General features: G+C 37.1%; 1 protein-coding gene across 8 annotated transcripts in view; it reads left to right on the forward strand.

Moving 5' to 3' along the window:
• The first annotated feature begins 681 nt into the window (after positions 1-681).
• ECHDC1 (ethylmalonyl-CoA decarboxylase 1) overlaps positions 682-18,118 on the forward strand; it is a 58,959-nt gene continuing 41,522 nt past the window's right edge. For 2 of the 8 annotated variants that reach the window (XM_007130721.4, XM_028494470.2), the window contains exons 1-4: positions 955-1,216; positions 7,727-7,945; positions 11,855-11,902; positions 15,473-15,694. In XM_007130721.4, coding sequence (XP_007130783.2) covers positions 15,475-15,694 — 220 coding nt within the window. In that variant the 5' untranslated portion in view covers positions 955-1,216; positions 7,727-7,945; positions 11,855-11,902; positions 15,473-15,474. Of the gene's footprint in view, positions 867-953; positions 1,217-7,726; positions 7,946-11,811; positions 11,903-15,472; positions 15,695-18,118 lie in introns of those variants that run through there. The other 6 variants (XM_028494466.2, XM_028494471.2, XM_028494467.2 and 3 more) reach the window with 6 other exon arrangements.

Genomic DNA, 18,118 nt, shown 5'->3' on the forward strand with positions numbered 1-18,118 from the left:
CCTTCCTGTCCTCTCAGGACACTTAAATAAATAAATACTTTTTGTGGTTTAGCCTCAAAGTAGATTCCAATTTATCAAGGCTAATTACAAATGTACACGTGTGTGTGTATGTGTGTGTGTGTGTGTGTAGGGGGTGTGAGGGAATTTCAACATGAAATTCAAGTAAATATCAATAGAATTCGTTATTTAGGCCCACTGCTTACCACCACTGACACGTCATTGCAGATTCCCATCTACTCTAACTATATGCCCATAGCTGTGGGTGAAGAGGCACTTCTGTGGGTGAAGTGCGATTAGAGAAAAGAAATACTGGTCTATCAGCGTATTTGTCACAGTACTGAAATGCTGTCATCTTGTGCTACCTTCCATGAATCTTCACTAGTTGCCAAACTTGTTCCCCTTCCTCCAAACTCCTGAGCACCTTTTCAGCTACCTTCCAAAGTACTTCGGATTGGCAAATAATTTTAAGCTTGTTGAGCGTTACAATGACGCTATTACACGCGGTGCATATGCTTTTTGGCAAAAACAAAAAACAAAAATGCCTCTCTCCATTCAATAACACAGATGACATGTGTAAGAAGGCACAGCCTAGATAACTTCCTCTCCCCTCCCCTTTCGAAATTCTCTTAAACTGGCTTCCTTCTCCTTCACTCTTTCCACGTTTACACAGGAGCCTGACAGTGCAGGATTTCGGGGCTTCGGGGCACCAGCCCCGGCCCTGCGTCGCGAAGCTCGGCAGATAGGAGCCCGCTTTCAGGGACGGGCACCCGGCCAACAACCGGGTGCTACGCAGCGCCGGCGGGGCTTCTGGGTCTAAGGTACCCGCCCTGGAGCGGCACAGGACGGCCGGGAGAAAGAGCCGACGCGTAAGACAGGAAACGGGCCGCGGAGGAGGGAGGGCAGCGGGCGCGGCAGGGTTGGGGGCGGGGAAACGGAAGAGGATCCGGGCGGAGCGGAAGTGGGGCGCGGCGGAAGGGGAAGTCGGCGACCCTGGGAGCTGCGGGACCTTGTGGCCGTAGGGGCTTCACTTTAAGTAACGTCTAGGAGAGGACCCTAGCTGTCGCTGCGTAACGGACTTTAGTGCTTCTCCACAGGGATTCCAGACGGCGACCCGCGGGGGTTCGGCGGCGCGGTCCGTGTGAGGGCGCCCCGCAGGCCCGCTGCCCTCTGCTGGGCTTGGGGACGCAGCACACAGCGACGCAGAGCCCTTTGCCAGGTGAGGGGAGGGTGATGGGAAAAGATGAGTCGAACTTTCCTGGGAGAGTGGAGAAACAGCTGACATAAACGTTTTCAAAAGAATAGGGAGGCATGATTTCAGTGCACTAATTTAAATGCTGAATACTTTCCAGGCCCTCTTCTCAGCAGTGTTAAAAAAAAAAACGACTAAAGAAAATAATTTAGGTTATACAGTTTAAGTTCACACTGACATGAAGTGGGCAGTCTCCTTTTGGAGACATACAAAATAAGGTGGAAGGCATGAAGCTTTTAAGATAAAAATAAAACAGCCAGTTATTTTACCAGCAAAATGGGCTTATTTGGGAATAGCAGAGGAATTGCAATTCAAGACAAGCGAACTATAGGAAAAGCCATAGATAAGTTCAGCAAACAAAGGAGAGGCCCATTCTGTTACAGAGAAAAAGGAGGAAGTTGGGAGGGGTTGTTCTGAAGAAAGTCCCCTGGTAGAAAGTGAGAGTTCAGGTGGTGATGGTTTCTCCTAGGCATAGTTGCTGGGTGAACAGGAAATCTTCCCTCCTAGTAGGTCTGTGAATGATGCTTTCCTGTTGGAGTATGTAATTAACGGGAGTAGTTGATGCTTCCTGTGGTAGTGTGTGAGGGTTCCCCCTTCTGGACTCCCAACTATTTTAAATGAGGTTACCTCTATTCAGTTTGATATTTTCTGCTTTTCTCTGAAAGCATCGCTGATCAAGAGTCAGGTTTTCCATCTTCAGTGGCCTTTGTCCCTTGGTGCCAGGAAGGACTTTTCCTGGGTGTTGTGTCCCACCTTGAAGGGAAAGTGCACAGATTGGAAACCAACTGAGGTCATGTTCAAGTAAAAAGGAGGAGTAGGAGGGAGAAATCTCAGGCACTTACCATCTAAAGTCTGTGTCTTCTTAAGGTCATAAGTGTTGGAGACCATTCTGATCATTTTGAAATGTTGAGCCAGCATTACCTGTTGGACACATCAGTTTTACAAAGGTGTGACAGGCAACAAAATACAGAACTTAAAATAGTTATACAAACCGGAATTAAAAGTAACATAACTCCAAATTTTATGATGGTCTAAAGTAGGACCTTAGGCCTGAGGGTAGTCAACTGAACAAATCATGGAGGGTCAGGTGAGACTTGTTGCAACCAGTGCTCTTTCTCCTCGATTCTTCCATGCAGTTGAGTTTCTGCTGCTCTAATCATGTTTTCTTTGGCACTTACTCGGACCTGAGGAAAAAAAGGCCCTTCCTACAGAGGCAGATGTGGAGTCATGTATGCCTCCTGCAAGTTCCCACTCAAGGTGGCCATGAAGGTTTAGTAAAATGAATCAATGGGAGGCTTCTGTTTTGTATTGAGAAAATAGAACAGTGAATACAGCAACAGCACAAACTGAAAGAAGTAACTGAGCATGTTGGGAAGACAGGGCAGGAATAAGTATGGAGCAATAGCTGATGAGCTCTTTGCAAAAACAGCAGAACTTCAAAGACATATTGGGACTTCTCTGGTGGTCCAGTGCTTAAGACTACGCCCTTACACAGCAGAGGGTGCGGGTTCAATCCCTGGTTGGGGAACTAAGGTCCCACATGCTGTGCAGTGTGGCCAAAAAAAAAAAAGTTTGCTGCATGTTTTCATCATGAGACAGTGTTTCTGTATCTATGGAGATGATCATGTGATTTTTGTTATTCTATTGATATGATGCATTATAATAGTTGATCTTGGGATGTTAACTCAACCTTGTATACCTGGAATAAAACCTACCTAGTCATGTATAATTTTAAAAAAAAGTGGGCGTGGGTTTGATCCCTGGTTGGGGAACTAAGATCCTGTATGCTTCACAGCGTGACCGAATAAAGAAAAAAAAAAAAGAAGTTAAAATGCAAAGACATATTAAAATAGTATTGTTATCCCAAAAGAGCTGTTTAGAACCAAGTGTGTTATCCAGTAAGACAGCCTGTAAGGTTGCAAATTCAAAGACCGTGAATCTAGGTAAGAACCCCAAAGCAGTTAATAGTCCAGATGAAAGAAAGACTTCAGTGAATTCTGAACCTTCTAACTCTTTAAAAAAAAAAAAAAAAAAAAAAAGCAGGTGAAAAGACTAATTTGTTATGGGGTCATGATGAGGTAGTTTCTGAAAGGGCATAATCAAAAGAAGAGGATTTGGGAAATACAAACAAGGGCACTGTCTTTCTGTGAAAGAGAGAGAGAGTAAAAAAAAAAAAAAAAAAAAAGCAACAGTGAGAAAAAGGGTATACAGGCCTGGTCAGGTCATCTTTGGAAAGCTGTATGCCTCAGTTGTCAGCTGCTTCTCTTCCTAGTCATTTCGATTTGGAGGTTTCCAGTGTTTGTATAGGACCACATGTCAGGTGCGGTCTTCTCTAGCTGTGAGATGTGTACTCAAGGTTCGAGTCCCTGAAGTTTGGCTGCCTTCTAGGTAGTGAGGAGGACCTGGTATAGTCTCTTCCAAGAGGATTCAAAGCAGTCTTTGTTCTTACTGATTTCAAATCAGAAGAGTGGGAGAAAATTGAAAACATTAGTCTAGAGAGGAGTAGCCAGACATTATTGGAGACTAGAAGGATTTAGGATCCAGTCCAGTGTGCAGGTATAAGACAAAACCTTGAAGATAATTGATAGGACTAGAACTTAATAGCTACGTGAGTGCAAACATGATTTTTCTATGATTGTCCTCACTTTTATCAAAGATAATCATAGTAAAACTAATTTGTTGGTATTAAACTTGGTTTGATTATTTACATAAATGCAGCAAGAATAGTGATTGACCATATAAGCTCTTTTTCAAAATTGTTTTGCTGGAATCTTGTAAGCAAGGTACCAGGCTGATTTATTTATTATTTTTGAGAAGTTCCTTAAAGCTGTCTGGTCATATCTGTCTATGTACGTCTTTCTTGAATATGATAATCCAGCCAAAGCCTTGGTAATATAGCCAATATTTCCAGTTGTGTCTTGTTATGAGGAGAACAAATTCTCATTGAATTTATGCAAGTACACATATTGTCATGAAAAACATACTTAAGTTTTTGAATTCTGGAGGGATCAGGATGGGAGAAAAAAGTAAATGTTTTAACCTTTGTTACAAAGATACGTTTTCTTAAAGGAGAGGAAGAAAAGGGTTCTTTAAATCTAGTTCTGTGTAATATCTTACAGTTGTCTAACACCTGCATTCTAGAGTATTTGTCAGGATCTTTTCTGCGATTAAAGGTACTAGAAATGATACTAGCAAAAGCACCAGAGTAAAACAACAACTGTCTATAAATGACAAAAGACTTAAAAATAGTAATGATTAAAATCTGATGAAGGTTCATTATAATGTAGTTGACAAGTCAGTTTGGTTATTTCTGTGACTACATCTTTAAAATCATGGCTGATAACATTATGCCAGGACACATCAGAATCATAGGAATTTTCATACAATTTCTAGAACATTTAATAACATTCACGTATACAACATAACCTAAGAAAGTTTATCATCATTTATTTGACAAAGCTTCCCATATAATTTGACATATCAGATAAACCTGATTAACATCTCCCTTTTTATAAGAAGAGAGAACAAGTCCTTTGAGAAGTCCCAGGGGCTGTCTGGAGATTCCCAAAGTTATTTTCAGGTCAAAACGACTTAATTTAGAGTTTGATTTTTGGGAAGTGTTTCAAAAATATCAAAAGGTTTTGAACATTTGACCAAATAAGATTACCGAAGATTACAAAACACTGAGTATCTATTTAATCAAAATGACAAAAAGATTTCAAGAGACAAATAGAGAAGGTTACATAGCTGCAAAACAAAAACAAAAAACCAAACCAAACCCTTAGCTCTTCTTTATAAAAAAGACAGCTTTTAAATAAAAGCACAGGAAATAATTTTGATAAAACACAAAAAAGTAAGGAAAAACCTTTCATAATCTCTTATCAGGAGCAGACCAATAGCCCAAGCAAACTTTGTCCTTTTAGCAGCTGGAAGAAAATTAAGTTCCAGTTTTACATAAGTACACTATTGATATTAAAGCTTACTTTAAAAACCCTTATAGCAAGTATATTTAATCTTATCCTACTTTATTGCATAAAAAATTTCTTTCAAAAGATTCTTGTTTCACAAACCGTTCTACAGTTTTCTTTTTACATTCATATTTTGTCTTATCTTTCTTTTTATTCTGGCAACTATTTTACTTCAGGACAAAACTACTTCCCTTGCATACAGCGATGTTTTCCTTATCATTTCTAGTAGCTTTAATCATATTTATTAATCAGAATATATAACCCTTAGAAACTTTGACTTCTAGTGAAAACTAAGAAGTAAGCAATTTTAGACTAGCAAATTTATAAATGCATTTTCTAGTTTCCAAAGGCATATGCCCTTTTAAATAGTACAGTCTTTCAGTGTGACACAAGACATGGTTGCTAAAAGACAAAAATTTATAAAGGCATATGCCCTTTTAAATAGTACAGTCTTTCAGTGTGACACAAGACATGGTTACTAAAAGACAAAAATTTGTCTTTGGTTTCTCTAAAATAGAAAGCCAAAAGTCAATAGATCTGTGTTCAGTAATTAATGTTTTAGTAATTTATCATGTTTGGAGAATGATCCAGACATTCAATAAAGATTTGAGTATGCTATTTTTTTTAAGGACACATATCATAAAACATAATTGTTGCACCTAAAAACTCTTACCCATTTTCATCTATCTGAATTATTTGTTCCCAACATTTATGTTTAAATTACTCACAAAAACTTCATGAGACATTAGATAAAGTCAGCCACCAACTCAAGCAAATTTTTTTTCTAACAAACTTGCAAGAGATAACATGAACTTATTTGACTAGTAAACTCAAGTAGAGTAAAAGTATTATATTTAATGCTGATAACTCTAAACACATGCCTGTTTCAATTAGACTAACAAATTTAAACTAGCTTTAATGCCAGATATTTTCCCAGATCACATGAACCACAAAAGCATCTGTTTGAGTTTCTCTTATATTTCTGATAATTTAATTTATATAAGTACTTAATTTTTTTAGGCCAGTTAAATAGAACCGTTTTTATAAGTTAAGTTTGGCAATACCATCTGGAGATATAAAAAGAACACATATCTATAACACATATATGGATGCACATAACATACAGACAGACACAGAGATCTTATAGCCTGGTACAAAACTCAAAGAGAATATTTGGATCCAAATTGTATTTCTGGCAGATGGACTAAGTTAACCTGTTTAATTGCATACTGTAAGGATCCTCTTAGAGCTGTCTTTTCGGAGTCCTCTTGTCTTTTTAGAAATGTGTGCATACCTGTTAAAGAATGCATTCCACTGTCCTCGAGATCAGGTGTCCTAAATATTGAACCTGGGTTTGAGCAAACTGCAGTTTTTCTTTGGAGACATTACATCCCTTTAAGACCAAACATTTTAATAGGTGGATGCTGTCTTTCTGTGAAGAAATTTGAGAAGGGGGGGCAGAGAAACAGATTATCTACATAGTATAACAAAGTAGAGAATAGAAGAGTTTATCGAAAACTTTGATCTCAGTAGGAATGGTTGTCAGTAGCTTGTAGGGATTAGGAACAATAGGGTACTGAGGGATAACGGTGTTATTTATTGTTCAGAGGTTCTGGACAAAGCTCCATCCCTGGCCTCAGGTTTTCTCACAGGTAAAATAGGGGTATTACAAGGAATGAGTTTCTTGCTTTGAAGGCTTATTTATCTACTGTCAAATTCTAGAATTATTATTTCCTTTTTGGGGAGAAAGAAATCCCAGCATGATACTTTTCTAAAAATTCTTGGCCTAATAAATGAATAGGGGACAGAGGAAGTTAAGGAGGGAAGAGTGGGTATCTCTCAAAAGGCCTATTGCAGAGACTCCCGCTATCTGAACCGTGTTAGTACCCGTCTTGGAGAAGGGAAGGAGGAAGCTGGCACTGGAGGCAGGGCCTGAGACAAAGAAAATTGTAGGAGGGGAAAGAGAGACCTCAGAAGACACGTCTTTCTTTCTTTGTTTGAAACGTGTGTGAGGTAGGACTGCAATTTTTAAATATAATACTGTCCAGAGTCCCTGAAAGGGGAGGCGGGGATCTCCAGCATGTAGATTACTGGGATCCCATTTCTCAGGTTTTTTTCCTAGAGCAAAAGAAAATTCCTAAACAGTCTGCAGGTCAAATACCAGCACAGTTCCAATAGGAACAGCCCGATTCCAAAGGAGTTGGGCCAAATGCTAAGTGAGTGAGTGCTCACAGGAAGGATAAATCCTTTATACAGAAAGTTATCTAATGGAGGTTGTCAGTTTTGGTTTGCTGATGTGGCACCCGTGGCAGGAACAGCTCCATTTGGGGCCTAGAAATTGATTTCAACAGTAGGTAATGTTCCCTGGGAACTCTGTAATTGTCCTTCTCACTACCTGTATTAAATTATCTTGCTTAGGTAAAATTTGCATCCTTCGTTTCATGCAGCCAACTTTTCAACAACAACAAAAATGACTAACTCATCTTTGGTAAATGTTCTTTCATTCTAGAATTCTTTTGAGCCTCATTAATCCTTTTATTGCTACACACACATATAATTGCAGAATCTGCTGCGTGAGGGAGGAGCATGGTAATAAAACAGAGGATCTTTTCCTGATATTTTATTGGTCTGATCTGAAAGATGAGCAGATCTCAATTAGTTGGGGCACAGGCAGCGATCATTCCAAGAATAGAGACCGGCTTGCAAGAAAGAATGGAACCGAAACAGGGTAAGTGGTGGGAATAATAAACAGGGTAGGTAGAGTTGGTTTGTGGACAGCTTCTTAAGCCTTGTATGGCATTATGGATTCTCAAGCATTGTGTGCCAAATTATCACTGGTGAATATTATTTGTACTGTACTAGGCACTGCAAATGCCCTCTTGCAGCTAAATCTAATGGGAAGATTTGGTTAAAGAAGTAGTTACAGGAAAGCGTGAGTGAGGGTTAATAAAGGATATAAATATTGTGAGAACAGATAGTAAAAGTATTTTGTATAGTTTAGAGTATTAAAGGAGATGACTTGGAGTTACTCTGAGGAAGAAAAAGGTGTAATGGGTGGGGGAAGCACATATTCAGAGGCTTGGAATGAAGAGAACAGCTGAAGGATTTGAAAAACTGAAAGGAGTTCATTTCGGCTGAGAGGAAGAAGGGTATGTGTGGCACGTAATGAAACTTGAAAGGTAGGTTAATAAATGACAGCCTAAAACCAGACTAAAATATGGAAAACAGGTCATATACTGACAGTCTAAAGTAGAATAGTTTTGATTTTTTGTTGTTTACTCCCTGCGTTAAGCTAATTGTTCTTATTAAGTTTGCGTTTGTGTTTATTGTCTAGATTTAGCAGTTTCAGCACTTGGTAAAACGGGTTATGGCTTCTAAGAGAACAGCTAGCTTAGATCTTGTGCAGGGAGGGGAGTTATTTGATCACCTTTGAAGAACTTTAAAACAAAACTGGAGAAAGTGAAACCTTTGATCTCAGATGTACACAGGGCTCTCTTCTCTTTCCCTTTTCCCATGGTATGGTTGTGAGCTTGTTCAGCTGGGCTGAATTTGCTTGTGGTAGGACAGCAAAGCATCCTGCAAGATGAGTTTTAAACATACTTTTTGTCCTGAAGAGAATTTATAAAATCAAAAATGCCTCCGAACCTTTTCGTTGCCTCTGATCCTGGAACAAACCCAAAATGCCGTTTGCTTAACTACATGCTTATAAAAGACCGGAATCTCAGCCCTTGTTTGTTCACTTATATTTTCAGATAATATGGTAGTTTAATAGTGATTTACACCTTGTCATCTTCTAAGTACTGAACTATTGTCTAATTTAATCTCTGAGTCTAGAATTGGGATGAAAGTATCCATAATAGGCTATTTCAAATGCAAGAATTGGATCCCTAAACTTGAGGTCAGCAAATCTAATAGGCTTAAGCAGTGCCCTTGAGTTTCTCTGGTACTAGTGTGTGGCACAGACAAGGGGATATGAGGGGAGGAGAGAAAAGAAAAGAGAGTTAGTGGAAGGGGGGACAAGAGTGAGGGGGGAAAAGAAAAAAAATATGGAATCAATAGAGAAAAAGGATAATGAGGTTTTATTATAAGGTTTCCATGGAAAAATCAGCATATCAAAGTTGTCCAATGAGGCAAAAATATTAGTAACATGAATATTTAAATTTGTAATGATTTAAGTATGAGGAGATACAGATCTGATGATGTCTATACTAATTGCCCTTGTTTTAGTTATTGGAGGTGGGGAAGTGTATGAAGACAGAACAGACAGACTCCTTACAATGAGAGAAGATAATGTTTATTGATTCTATTACACCTTCATAATACTTAAAAATGCTAATCATTTTATAAGCCTTACCCCTTCTTATTTTCTAGTTTAGCTGCTTATTCTTTTTCCTAAACAGAATACTATGGAAAACATAGGCAAATTTATTTATTTTTTTAAATAGCCATTTAAGTTCTCATCAAGTTTATTTGGCACAATTCTTTTATACTGAAGTCATGGTCAATGTGGAAAAGACCTCTGCCCCAACTGAATTTTCCATTGAGTGGTCTCTTCTATATATGACTTATCCCCAGGGGCAAAACATGCATAGAGCATATTCTAGGCAAAAGCAAGCTTGGTCATATTGTGTTTGGCTCTGACCCTCTATGTAGACCTCTCAGTTTTGTGAACCGATCTGGCAGGTGACCTTGAGAGTTTATTTTTCTTAGACTAGAAGCAGGCCTAAGGAACTCTGAGCCCTACTGCCTTTAACCTTCTTCAAATGCCTTCCGAAGATAAAGGCAGCCCCTGCTTCCATGTACCACGCAAGCTGAAAAAGAAAGAGAGGAGAGAGAGAACCCAGTAGAGACGTAAAGGAGGAAAGGAGGGAGATCAGAACAAAGAAATCCAAAGTGGCAGCAGTGCCAATGGAAACAGTTTCACTCTGTTGCCTTCTACAGAAAGCTATAGTACTTTGAATGTCCTTGGCTCAAAACCGATAGTATCTTCCTTTGAAGGAGGAGTGGGGAAGGTAGGGCAAAATAGGTCAAGTCATGGGTTCCCCATTTAAATTTGCCATGAACAGTTACTAGGTCTTTTTTAAAATTAATTATTATTTATTTTGGTTGCGCCGGGTCTTTGTTGTGGCATGGTCTTAATCTCAGTGCTCACTGGGTAAATTGCCTCTCATTCCTAGAAAGAATGTAACAGGCTAGTCCTAACCCTTGTGAGGGAAATCTGGTTATATAGTTAAAGTATGAAGAATACTGCTAACCAGACCCTTGTAAAATATGTATTACCAACTACAGACATTATAAATAGGTAGAGCTATGTCTTGTTATCTATTACTTACCATCATTTCTTAAAAAGTGTTAGTATTTTCATTAATGATCCAATAGAGATTGTGTTGTATGCAAACCCAATTTGTAAACATGAAAAGAAAAAAAAAATCAGACCCAAAGCTCTTGTCTTTTTTGTGAAAAGGAGCAGGGGCTCCTAAGGTAGGACTGACGGTGGAGTGGTGGTCCTGGATCAAACTGACCAGGGGCCAGTGAAAAGGAGATCTCCTTCTCTGGCTGACTGTAATAATACCCTTGAGCACTTGGAGCTACATATCCTGGACTTGTATTTCCTCGAATCCCAGCAATGAAATAAACTTTTTCTATCTGGCAAATAGAGATCTTTTATTTAGTTTGGGAAATGATGGTTAGGTACAGTAATCCCTGTATGGTAATAACCACATTAGGTATCATTTAGTACCGCAAATATTAAATGTAAAGCTCTGTATGCTAAAGCCATGAATAAGATGTGGTCCCTACACATAAGAGTTTTTGAATTTACTGGAGGCAGGAGCTTCATCTCTAATTCTTTCTTATCTGGTTTCTGGTTGTACATCAATTTTTAAGAAATATCATTACCTTTAATAAGGACACTTGCTCTGTTGTCAGACCTGCCAGATCTTCAGACACCTGTGTGGCCACCAGTGGCAATATTTGTGTTCTTTATTAAATATCTTCTATGCAAAAAACAGAGTACTTAGAAAACTAGTTTTGAAATTGGCAGTTTAGAAGGTTGGGAGAGATTACTGGCAGAGGTAGAGACCATCCCCCCCAAATTTGGAATGATATCCTTCAGTTAAAAAAATGTTTAGTGAGAAATGTAGCATACACGCATATAGTGAAAAGAGCGTAAGAAGAGTTTAAAGAACAGCAACAACAAAAAGAAATACCTGTGTATCCATTACTTAAGTTAAGAACTACAACACATTCATTCTGAAACCTAACTTTTTCAAAAGTATGTTAGGTTAGCTTTCTTCATTCTTCATGTCTACATTTATTTTCATTCTGGCTAACTGTAATACAACCTGATTTCAAAGTAAGTAAATGAAAGCAATCTTTTATAGAAGTAATACATGAATAGTAGTGTCACAGTTTCATATAACCTCATAAATGTTTTGATTTCATCAGATAGCCTTTATGTAAAGTATGTTCTTGTCTATTCAAAAGACTTTTGATTCTAGGCAGCTATTTAGTTACCTAAAATAGTGTCTCAAGTTTTAAAGGTTTTTATAAAGTGATAATTTGTTTTTAAAAATTACATGTATTTATTTGGAGAAAAAGCAGAGTGAGAACTTCGAGAGCTTTCCTGTTGTTTCAGAATTGGACAGTAAGCAGGTCAGTCTCTAGAGGAAAGCTTCACATAAAGGTAAGCTTTCATTACTTATAAAATGGAAATGTGGGCCCTATTTTCTGTTTGTTTGTTTGTTTTCTAGATTTGTTTTGGGAGGGTAGTGGGACTATATAATTTTCATTCTAATAGATTAGTGCTAACATAATCAGATGAAGAACTGATACTCTGGAAATATGTAAGATGGGAGTATTTTGAAAGTAGCGCCCTCTGCCAATATTTTGGCCACAAGACACTGCAAAAAAAGAGCTGATCTGAGTTTACTTCTTTCTTTGGTTACTCCCCAGCAGAACTAGGATATTGCTTGATTTTTGTTCTACTTCTGCTTAGAATGTTAAAACTTGGAAAGAATGAAGGGAAATAAAGTGTAATCCTATGCACTGATTTAATGTCTTTGGATCCATTTCTGCTTATAGAAAATTCTTAGACTTCATGATAAAAGTTTATTGGTGAAGGGAAAAAAATCCTTTTATGAAGTTAAGGCTATATTTTAAATTTGATGCAGGTCTCTAATAGAGCTTAATAAAAGGAGGGATTTTGTTCTATTTTCAACTAGAGAGTTGAATATTATTGCTGAGTGTGTGTATGTATTTTGTTTCTTTGATAAAACTAAAAATACTTTTCTTTCTCTCTGAAATAGCTAGTTAGCAAAGGGGAGATCACTAAATAGGAACTCAATAAATACCAATTGAATTGTTACCAATTATATCTTACCAAATGCTCTTATCATATGCATGTATGTTTATATACTAGGATCCCAGTCCTTTGAACTTCTTGGCTATAAAAACCTATATACACGTGGTGTAATTTACTTAATGGCTTTTATGCAAAGAAACTGTTCAACCATTTTTTATTCTTAGAATGAAGCTATTATCTACTTTAAATAATCCAAGAAAGAATACTGTCCTGTTTTAAAAGATTTATCTTAATTGCTAATCTAGTTATTATGTATGTTTCTTGCAATTTGTCTTTTAAAAAGCAAGGAAGGCTTCCAAACTCATTTTGAATGATATATTTTGACATATTTCCTTATTTTTCCCACAGACTTTGATCACTGAACTTGAATCTAGGGATAGTGAAAGGGGAGATGAAAAAGAAAGGACAGTGGTTGGGGATGAGAGGGCTTTTTTGCACATTGCTGGAGTTGTGAGCATACATATAAATATATATCTTGTCATGAGAATATAAGTTTTGCTAATTTATTTCTAGCCCCATTGCTTGTCATTTCTCAGTAACTCCTGAAATTTTTAGTGTAGATTTCCTCTGCTAGCTAAGAGAATCTTGAGAGAACTTGATACTTATATTTAGTTGATAATTTAGGAAGCCTCCAAAATCTTTGTGTTTTTTCATAACTATTTCATACTTTTTAATTAGTAAAAACATTGTATTTCCCTCCCCCATCCCTTTCATTTCCCATAGACCTAAATTTTCCCACCTTTATCACTTTATTTCCACTTCAGGTTCATTTTTTAGGTTCATGCTCAAGTCCTGAGAAGGACTAATTTTAAATCTTTTCAATTTCTTTGAAAATGTATATGAAGATTTGTACTTCTAGGGGCATACAGTAGAAAGATAGCTCTGATTTTAAGGTGTAGTATACAACTAATTGGTGACCACTGTATTCATCCAGGTACATAGGTTTGAACTGTGTTAGTCATAGAAGAAGTAAAGGATGGGAAAAATAAAAAAGGTTGCATATGAGAAATGAAGATGGGGAAGGAGATTGCGTTTTCTGCTGTGGCTTTCTGGGTTGAGGATACTGTGGATAGTTAAGGGAAGGAATAAAGTAGTTACAGGTTTTAAAAGTGTGAGTTAGGTTTAAACAGTGATTTTGAGAAACCTGTGGTACATCTAGAGGTGAGGAGTAAGGAAGTAGATTTTTGTTTGATTTAGGAGTACTTGGGCATAGGGTGTCAACTAGAGATAGAAATGTAGAATTTGTTGTCTTATGAGTTTTAATAAAAACTGTAGGAAAATGAATAAAAGAATTCCAACAAATTAGTACTAAAAAGGCAAAAAAATGAGCAAGAAAACTTGAAGAGGCACTTTAGAAAAGATGATATGCAAATAACAAATAAGCATATGAAAATGGAGCTTGACTTCATTAGACATCATAGAAATGCAAAGTGATACCACAATGATATACCACTCTCTAGAATGTCTAAAATGGAAAGAAAGGAAAAAAAAGACATTGGCAAGTGATAACAAGGTTGTGGAACAACTGGAACATTTACTAGCTGTGGATGTGAGAACTCTTAGGCAGTATCTTTTAAAGTGAAATAAATGAACAGATGATGTGATCATTATGACCAGTGGTGTACCTGGAAAATGGCTGTGTGTGTGTTGCGGGGGGAGAGATTGATATGTAGAGTTTGCTAATTCTCTCACCATGGTTAATTTCAAGCTACCCATGGTTTAAAAAGCAACTTGCAAAATTCGTCAGTGTTTGACAAGCAGTTTTAGCCAGCTGCTGCCTGACCCACTAATTCCATTTCTAGATATAGCCAGTAGAAATGCATACTTGTTGACCCAAAAGACAGATACTAAAATGTTCACAGCAGCTCTACTTGTAATGCCAAAACCCAGAAACAACCTAAATGACTATTTACATTAGAATAGATGAATTGTGGTATATTCATGTAATAAAATACAACAATGAAAAGAATGGACTATTTAGAATCTAATTACACATAATAATAGTAATGGGTGTCACAAACGTAGTTGAAACCAGACACAAAAGAATATTTACTATATTTTTCAATTTATATAAAGTTCAGTAGCAGGCAAGCTAATCTTGGGTATTAGAAGTCAGGATAGTTGTTATTTTTATTTGGAGTCATGTTCTGTTTCTTGATCTGAGTGCTATTTACTTGAATGTATTTACCTTGTGAAAATTCATTGAACTGTAACTTATGATTTGTATAATTTTCCGAATGTATTTTTTATGTGAACAAAATTACTTACATAGGGCAAAAAAGCATTTGGGCAGATAGATTACCCAGAGATGAGATATATAAAGTGAGAAGAGTGACAGAACTTTGGGGAACACAGAAACCACACACATACATTCCTATTTCTTTGCCCACTTTCCTCAGGACCCCTTCCAGCTTTTTCTATAAAGCATTACATAAGGTAAGGATAATGCTAAGAATAAATTTTCTGTTAGAGACTGGAACTGCTCTGTAGCATTTCTGTATAGAGATTGTTTCCAAGGGGACTTTTGGACTGAATTTATTCTTAGATTTAGAGTTAGAGGAAGAAGAACTGCTGTCATCCTGAAGGCAGGAGATGGTGCTAACTACAGAACAGCAGCGTTTTTCTAAATCCTCCTAGTGTGTTGGATCTCAGTAAATGCCCTATAACTACGTCATCATCTCCTGATGATATACTGAAATAATGTAACTTGTATCCTTTGGTTTGAGAAGCGGGGGGAAGGGAAGCAATCCTATACACTTCTCACAGAGTGTTTTGAGAAGTAGGGAAGTCCTCCCAATAAACAGAAAGGTCTCTCACTAAAGCCTATTAATGTGTAATATTCTAAAAGTGTCTGTTTATCCGGACTACTGCATACTTATCTCTCTTTTCCAGAAATGGCAAGACATGTTTTGAAGACATCACCTATCCCTGTGAAGACAAAATTGCTACATCAAATAGGATTGTCACTTTATAATACCTCTCATGGCTTCCATGAGGACGAAGTGAAAAGAAAACTTGAGCAGTTTCCTGGTGGATCCGTTGACCTTCAGAAGGAAGACAGTGGCATTGGCATTCTTACTCTGAACAATCCAAGTAAAATGAATGCCTTCTCAGGTATAGAGAGCTTTCTTTTGTTAGTTAAAAAATGACACTAAATCTAACCTGCTATCCCATGCTTTTATCCTTAAATCTGTTGACAGAATTCTTGAAATTCATGGTACTCTTTGTAGAACACGAGAAAACAAAACTATCACCTGAACCAGGAACACTTTTACTAATTGTGACTATTTTAATGTTTTTAAAAAATCCATGAATATGGATGTTGGTAAAAAGGAAACCATCAAATTAATCTTGATTATTTTTTCCATTGAAATTTTAACTGCTTAATAACTTCATTTGTTTGTGTTCAGCTAATGTCACTGGGAGACAAAGGGAAGGATGTTTCAAAGATTTTAAAACCTTAAGAGAAAAGCCTAAAATGAAAAAAGAATTATTTAGCTTTAATTTTTTTTTTTCTATGAACTGAAATAAGACTGTCATTTTAACCATGTAGCTCCAATAATCACTGAGAACACTGCACTTGCCTACTTGTTGCCCCTTTTCTAACTCTGAGATACAGGTAAATACCTTCTATTTACTAGGCAGCACTCTTGGCATATGAGAATTTTATATTTAAGAGACCTCAAGGTCCAGGACCTGTGATAATTTGTAATTTTTTGCCAAAGCTCACATTCGAATTATTCTACCATGATGTTATACAAGAGCTCATGAGTTACCTTCCTGACTACCCAGCACTCGTGTTTCCAGGTGATTTTGGCAATCTCTATTTGTTAGTTATATACTTATTGTGGGGGGAGCGAATTATATTTTATAGTAGCATTTGAAATATTGGGTTCAAAAATATCCCAGTAAAGTTTCTTGTGTCTATATATAATCATACTTATACACATAATTCAGTAGACTGTAAACTTTGTAAATTATCAGTGGTGGGTCTTTAAACACAAGATGACTTTTCTTCACATTCAGCAGAATTCAGAGATGTCTCTATTAATGTTAACCAACAGAAGTATAATGCAGGACACAAGTGTCAGCTACATATGTAATTTAAAATTTTCTAGTAGCCATATTTTTACAAAGGAAAAAGAAAGGTAAAATTAATTTTAATAACATTTTATTTAACCCAGTGTACTCAAAATATTTCAACAAATGACTGATACAAAAATTATTAATGAGGTATTTTCCTTTTTTTTTTTTCATACCAATTCTCTGAAATCGGATATGTATTTTATACTACTGTTACCAAATCCGGTCTGGTTGCTTGCCACTGAAAAATCAATACTCAAGAGACAAATGTTGGTAGAAAGGAAAGTAGCTTTTAATCAGAATGCTGGCAATCTGGGGAGATGTTGGACTCAGTGTCCCCCAAAAACCACCTCTGAAGATTCTGCTCATCCATGAAAGTTTTAAAGGGAAAAGGAGAAGTAATCTCAGTCGTTGAGATAAGGGGTCAGAATCGTCACCATCCCCCACTGTGTGCAGGCTTGTTGAGTTCTTGTGATTTTTCTTTAGATGCTATCTTGTTCACACAGATTTATTCTTGAGATTTCTGAAGGGGAAGCTAGGGAAGAGGTCTGGTCATCTCTTAATTACTTATTCTTCATTTCTACTTCTTTGATCTACGGAAAGAGCCAACAGGTTAGGCAATGTATTGTGTGATCAAAAGATCTGAAAGTTGTGCTAGGGTCAGAGATGAGTAGAGGATGGGGGTGTCTGGCTTAAGGTTAGTGACAAGACAAAAGGGGCCTCCTGCAAAGAGCTCTTTCCTGAAAAGAGGCCTTTCCTGCCAAAAGCTGTACGCACTACTGCACATCTCAGTTTAGGCTAGCCATGTTTCAAGTGCTCAGTGACTACATGTGGGTGGTGGCTACTTTACTGGACAGTGCAGCTGCATACCTTCAACTGGTTCAGAGAATAAAAGCCAATTTTTATATTAGCCTAAGAAAAATAAAATTAGAAAGGTAAGACTGCTCTAGAGATTTAGACTAGATAAATAATTGTTTTAACTTACTACTGAATAGCTACAATTTATAATTTATATTAGTAAAACTTTTTATTCAAACGGAAACAAATATTAATTTGATGCCTAATATTTAAAACTAATACAAGCAGAACTGCTTTGATTTGGATGATGGTGGTTGGGTTGGGTTGGGTTGTGAGATGATGAATGAGCCCCACACCACACAACTCTCAAGGCCCTTGTTTGAAAATCAGCCAACCAGATACCTTTTAAGGTCTGTTTCAACTCTTATGTTTATTTTACAAAGTCAAAAAGATTATTTTAACTACTGGTAAGATTTCTCATACATAGGGCCAGCATTATTTTTTCTACCTAACCACATATTTATGTGACTTTTTTTTTTCCTTTTTTTAACATCTTTATTGGAGTATAATTGCTTTACAATGGTGTGTTAGTTTCTACCCTACAACAAAGTGAATCAGATATACATATACATATGTTCCCATATCTCTTCCCTCTTG

This window comes from Physeter macrocephalus, chromosome 10, assembly GCF_002837175.3.
Source record: "Physeter macrocephalus isolate SW-GA chromosome 10, ASM283717v5, whole genome shotgun sequence".
Taxonomy (NCBI): Eukaryota; Metazoa; Chordata; class Mammalia; order Artiodactyla; family Physeteridae; genus Physeter; species Physeter macrocephalus.